Genomic DNA, 6,327 nt, shown 5'->3' with positions numbered 1-6,327 from the left:
TTTATGATTGAATTAAAATGGAGTGAATTATACATTTAAATTAATAAATCTTTATCTGTACATCTATTTTGTCCTCAATCTATTTTGTCTGCCTAACATGTAAAATACATACAACTAAAGAATCAGACAGGATTATTTTGAGCAACAGCTATCCGATATAAACAGAATGCTCTTAAAATAGCAAAATTTGTTTCCCAGTATTTGAAATGTTCAGACTTCTGCCACACCCTACATGACAATAGGTGAACTTCCATGGCAGTCAAATCCATATAAATATCCACCAAGTCATAAACACTTCATCACACATCTGCATAGACCGTCACTAGAGATCCTAAATATATCACTTCAGTCCTCTCAGCTGCAAGAATAGTTTAGATCTTAGACTGTGAGGAATGTGAGAAATGTGGCAGGAATTCCACTAGAAGCAGGACTTTTGATGCTTTTTAATGCTGTGCAAACTGTTGAGACTGCAAGCAAAATAATTGGGATTTTTTATGGGGCATTTTACACATACAGTGGCTGTGATATCAAATGCTCTCAAGCTTATCTAAGTAATTGTTTTTTCTTTTACAAGCACCAACAAAGAAATGCATTGTTTAACATTATTGCTCAGTTAAAAGTCCTAATCATAAAACATGTTTGCAGATTGTTATTTAAGGTGTTCAACCTGATAAAGAAGTAGATAACTTTGCATGTTCTTCAAAGAAAGAACGGAATAATATCTACATGTCAGTTAAGGTCAGAAATGTTTTAAGTATCTGATTGGACGATTGCATGGTCATCACCTTATACATTTGTATATCAAGTAAAGCAAGAGAATGTTAGAAAACTTCATGTAATTTTCAGATATTGATGTCAAATGTACTTTCTACTTCTGTAGCTATTTTTTTTATTCACAAGCCTACATTTTGAAGCCAATGCCCTGCTTCTGAAAAGTTGTTCCAACAAGAGCAGATATACTTCGAAACAATGTGCAATGTTATCATGATATAAGGTTGTTTTTTGTCTTCTTTAATTTCTTACCTCATTGATTTTGTGTAATACTTTAATATGACCCCCATTATCAGTCTAATTGATGTTCTTGGTTAGTTCAACATGCATGCATTGTTCTCTTAGTGTGAATATTTATTTTCTGATATTGTGACAAGAATTTGAAAGCTCTTTATTTTTTGCATACTTTAAAAAAAATGCCTATTTATGATTATTATGCCTGCCCGAATTATAATACAAAATTTAAAACTGCATTATCCATCTCCTGTGTTTGAAGGACAGAATCTAAGTTGTCATGAAGTCTATACAGCAATGAATGGTAAAACTTGTATGCCTAAATTTCCTAAAAAAGCTTTTCTTTAATCATTTATTTCTTATTTCTCTTACTATATCTCGGAGCTCAGCCTGGTTGTGGGCAAACTCTTGGTCTTCACAAGAGTTACAACAGCGATGAGCATGTGTCTCAGGGTGAAAGACTACATTGTCATTGTCACAGAAAATGGGTTTGAATCCCTCTTCTGTATTTCATAAGAAAATAAATGAAGATAATTTCCCAGACTTTAAACAAAGGCTTCTCCAGTAGTCAGAGTTGACTCACTGCATTGGTGAATGTCAGGTGAGTGAGTCTGCCTCTTGTTCTCAGGAAATCCTTTGTTTAACATAAAGTGTTTTTGAGCCCATGTATGGACCCGCACACACACACACACACACACCCACACACACGCATACACGACCCTGCATCTCAGGACAGCTATAAATCAAAACCACAGGAAGACTGACTTAGCTACCACACAGCCTAAAAGTACCACTCATCAGTCAGGCATGGACCAAATCGTGACACACTGCACCAAAGCTACATGAGTCACGTCACAAAATTAAATGGAAAATGGGGAGGCTCATGAGCATATTGCCGTATTTGATTTTTAGGTGTCTTTCATCAGAAAACATTCATTGAAATGTACAATAGAGTCATGTGTCATCATCAAATCATTGTTAAGGTTGTGATTACTGACAATCACGTTTCTGAGGAAAGTAGTGACCTGGCCACAAGCCATGAACTGTGTGGAAAAAAACCCTTCAACAATCCGATCAGTGAAGTATCTCAATAGCTCGTTCACTCCATGAATCTTTATTCTCATCAACTCTCCACTACTGTATTGATTTAGACCTGGACTACAACACCTTTCCCCTGTCGTCGTAAACACTGTGATCCAAAAGAGGATGCCGAACCAACTGCTACTTCAAAGATGAATCAGGCTGTAAATTTTACTGTCATTGATTTGTACGGCAGCAAACAGCTTCTACTTTTAGCCTGAGCCCCTCCTGTCTTGTAATTAATCAGAGAGGAGATGAAAGAGGGAGAAAAGACTGACAGAGCAGCGCGCAAGGAGGAAAGGTCAGTTAGCTCGAGTCTCTGACACCGAGAGAGAGAGGGACAGAGGGAAAGACAGAAAGAGAGACTGGCAGTTGGGCTGGTGTACAGCAGGACCAATGTCGTCAGAGACTGGGAGAGGAGCAGCCAACTGGGGAAGAAGGGTGAGGAGTTCAACAAGGAAACATAAATATTTGATCAAGGCCAGATTGACAGGGGAACAAAGGGCACAGACAGCATTGCCTCCAAAAATGTCTCTTTCCCACACAGCAGAGCGCTGTGCAGACAGGAGCTGGGTCACAGTGACTCGCTTGTTGTCCGTTACCTTACAGTGGGAGCTGGACTTACAATACAGTTAACAATGGACAGAATAAGAGCCTGAACACTTAATTTTTACTTAATGTGATGGAGGCTTGATGACAGCTGGATTAACTGTTGACTAACCCTAACTGTGGCAACCAAATTAGAGTTTACTAATTTAATCTGTGTAAAGCAAGTCATATTTTCCTTTCCCCACTGATATTATGTTATCACGTGAGGGTATTATCATCACTAGATGTACATACATGTGTTATGTGACACTGAAAATTACACATGTGCAATCATATAAGTACACATGAAAAAATTTAAATTCAAATCATAAAGGTTCACAATGATTACGGTAACGATATACTGTATCTTTATAACTGTAATAATTTGTAGAAATCTACTTTATTTCCCTTTGAAGATAGATAATGTTCAGCTCCATCATTTTATTATTTCTTCTGCTCAGGCTTGCTTGTGAAGGGACAATGTGCATGGGTTTCCATGTCATCACATTTGATTTAGTCCAGAAACACATTATCACATGCAGTCCATGTTAAAAGCACATGGTCATGTGGACAGAAGTGATCACGTAAATTTTTACATGTGAAATTCATGTTTTTTTTATTCAGCATGGGATTTTTATCCTGTCACATATACAGTACGCTACTGTAAAAGGTGTATTATACAGAAAAATATACAGATAAATATACAGAAAACATACAAAAAACAAAAATGATCAATTGTGCACAGGCTCCACTTGATCCACATTTATGGCCAAAAGTAATATATTTTCAAAGATCATAAATCATCAAAATGATGCCATGATGCATTAAGTCATTTCAAAACATAGTGCCAAGCTGTACGGCAAGAATAAATAACTATATGGAGAAGATCTGTACATAAGATACACACAATGTTCTAGAGTAGAAATGATGCCGGCTCTTAAAAAACAAATTCTTAATCGTCCCGCAAGTCAAATATAACCGTGAGACGATAACCTCGTACTGTGACCATCAGCTGGTTTTACTTTGCAACCCAAAATTTCCCTTGACTTTCATGTTGCGACCCAAGAGCCCAATATTCACCTATCAAAGGGTTTCTTTGGCCACAAACTATATTTGAGCTACGACTCAAGACTTGCCAAGCACTTGTCCAGTGTATATGGGGCCTCTGAGGCACCTGTCATCACGCAGCGGTATTTTGAGTCTGTTCAAAAGCATCATCAAACATTTCTGAGCCTTGGGAGCCGGGTCATTCTTGAGCCAAACACAAGACTGTTGTTTTCTTTTCACTCTTGCTATGCCCCACGCCTGGCCCAATGCCCAGGGTATAACCTTTTTTCATGTATTTTATGGATACTCCGGGACCAAACAAGAACGATGAATTTTCCACAGCCTTCCTCTCTGACCTGGCTATTATTAAATGCATATTTTCATGTTTTCGCTGCTATTCATCTGACTATTTCCCAATACAGAAGTCTTTGAAGATGATATCCAGGATCTCCTCTGCCCCGACCCGTCCAGTGATCCGGCCCAGGCTGGTGAGGGCCAACCGGACACCCTCGGCCGCCAGAGCCAGGTCGCCGTCCCGGTACCGCTGGTACTGAGCCAGGGCCGCAACGCACTGCTGTAGGTGGGCCCTGTGGCGGGCCTGGGTCAGGCTGGGGGCACCAGACAGAGGGTCGCCACACCTAGGGAGGACGTTACAAATTTATACCAGAGCAATAAAACACATGCAGGCAGCATAGACACGTCTGTGAAGCAGACAGGCCATCCACAGAAAAATTAAATGATGCGGATATGACAGCGTTACATGTGCGTAAAATAGTGCATTGACGTACTGTATGTATCATGATGTCAGGATTGTATTGTTTTTGCACACTTCTTTGTTTCATATGAGGACAAGCAATGGATTTGCCAAGAGCATTTTCTGACAATGGGACAAAGGGGATTTTACTTTTTTATGCTTTTGGGAAGTACCAATCAAAACCAGTAACAGTTAGGTGAAACGTGATTCATGTTGCCATTGATGTGGCTAATATAACTGCATCAGGGCGTTCTGTAGGAAAAACTAACAAATTCATCTTTCTCAGACAAGATCCCAATGAGAAATGTAGTCTTAGCTCTGGCGCCCATTAAAACATGCTGGCACACTTTCCATGTCGGGAGTAGGGACCCATCGGAAGTCCACAATGATGAATCATAAGGTAACTCACAGAGCCTTGACACTGCTGTGCAGCGCCGTGAGGAAGTCCTGCAGTCCTGCGTTAGTCTGACAAGAGATGAGACAGACCGGAGGGAGAGCGGAGGAGCGTCTGAGCTCCTTCTCCAGCCTCTGCCTCCGCTCCTCAGGGACCAGGTCTGTCTTATTCAGCACCACCAGACACCTTTCTGAAGGATAATAAACAAATGGAAATCATAATGACAACATAATAGATTAGACTTGATTAGGCATGATGTAAGATTTTTACTGTCACCATAGCACAAAATAGCACAATGTATCTGGGGGATGTTGATAAGGTTGCTGATCAATACCAGTGACTCAACAATTACTTTGTCAGGCGCTGAGATTTCTGGCTTTCTAAACTAATTTTCCAGCCCATACTCCTGCATTTCCCTTGCATTTTGAACTTGAACGAGCAAGAGACTGGTGTCACAACGCATTTCATTCTCAAGCCAAAAAAGACAAAAAAGACATATGAAATGAAAATGTAACTTTATTATTTTTGGAAAATACATGCTGTAAACTGTGCCAGAGACAATAAAAGTCATAAATTACTTAATGCCTCTTTAAGAAATAATGCCTCCAAATTATCATTAGATGCCTCACTGGGAAAAAAGAAAAGAAAAGTGAATAAATGTAGTTAAAAAGTTGGAATGTAAAATCAAGATTCCTCATAGCAGAAGAGACCTAAATACAGTACCTCTCTGTGGGTGCTGCTGGGTGGGCAGGAGGCTGCTGAGGTGCCCCTGCAGGAAGGCTGGAGCCTGCCGGGCGTCAGGGGGAAGCTGAGCACAGTCCACCACCACCAGAGTCAGGTCAGCCTGCTCCACTCTGGACAAACAAAGCACAGGTTGCATCCTGAAAGCTTCACCTTTTCACCTCGAATCAGAAATGAAATTACAACAGCATTTTACCAAGAAAAATGTATACTTTTAGCTTAAAACAGCCATACCGTAGCTCAACTGGCTCCAATCTGAGACTTCATGAAGATAAAAGTCAGGCATAAAAATAAACTGAACTGCTTAACCTTTATATACAGTATACACCTTTATATTTAGCTCAGGTTCTCTATCTATTAGGCATTTCAGTATATAAATAATGATCTAAAGTTTCACTGGGCAACTACAAAAGTTGGTGGCACCAATGGCAAAAGAAAACACAATTTAACTTAAATTTGCATTAAAGATTAGAATGAGTGAGAAGGTGATCGGGCTGATTACCACTCTTACTGACATAAACTTACTTTAATTAACTAGAGACTAGAGAAAACTGAATGTCTGAGTACTTGCGTCAATGACCTACAAGTGTTTTACATAATATCACTTGTTAAAAGTGACATTCCATTGTGCCTGAGCAGTGACTGAGTGTTGCTTATTTTAAAGGGAACCTTACACAATATCAGCATTCAAATACATTACATCTTTGTCCTAAGACAG

At 39.5% G+C, this 6,327-nt stretch overlaps 1 protein-coding gene across 1 annotated transcript; it reads right to left on the bottom strand.

The window, feature by feature from the left end:
- Nucleotides 1–3,300: 3,300 nt before the first annotated feature.
- Nucleotides 3,301–5,722, bottom strand: LOC139640497 (tRNA modification GTPase GTPBP3, mitochondrial-like; the record flags this gene model as incomplete). The annotated part of the gene is made up of 3 exons (XM_071514671.1): nucleotides 3,301–4,358; nucleotides 4,884–5,058; nucleotides 5,592–5,722. Coding segments are annotated over 3 exons (538 nt in total), but the record flags the coding sequence as incomplete, so codon positions are not given.
- Between the last annotated feature and the right edge of the window lie 605 nt (nucleotides 5,723–6,327).

The sequence above is a fragment of the Centroberyx affinis genome, unplaced genomic scaffold (genome assembly GCF_046629955.1).
Source record: "Centroberyx affinis isolate AG114_WGS23_722 - 3 ecotype Tasmania unplaced genomic scaffold, CSIRO-AGI_Caff_v1 ptg009516l_1, whole genome shotgun sequence".
Lineage (NCBI taxonomy): Eukaryota > Metazoa > Chordata > Actinopteri > Beryciformes > Berycidae > Centroberyx > Centroberyx affinis.
Note: the sequence above shows the minus strand (reverse complement) of the source record. Positions and strands in the feature narration are given on the sequence as shown.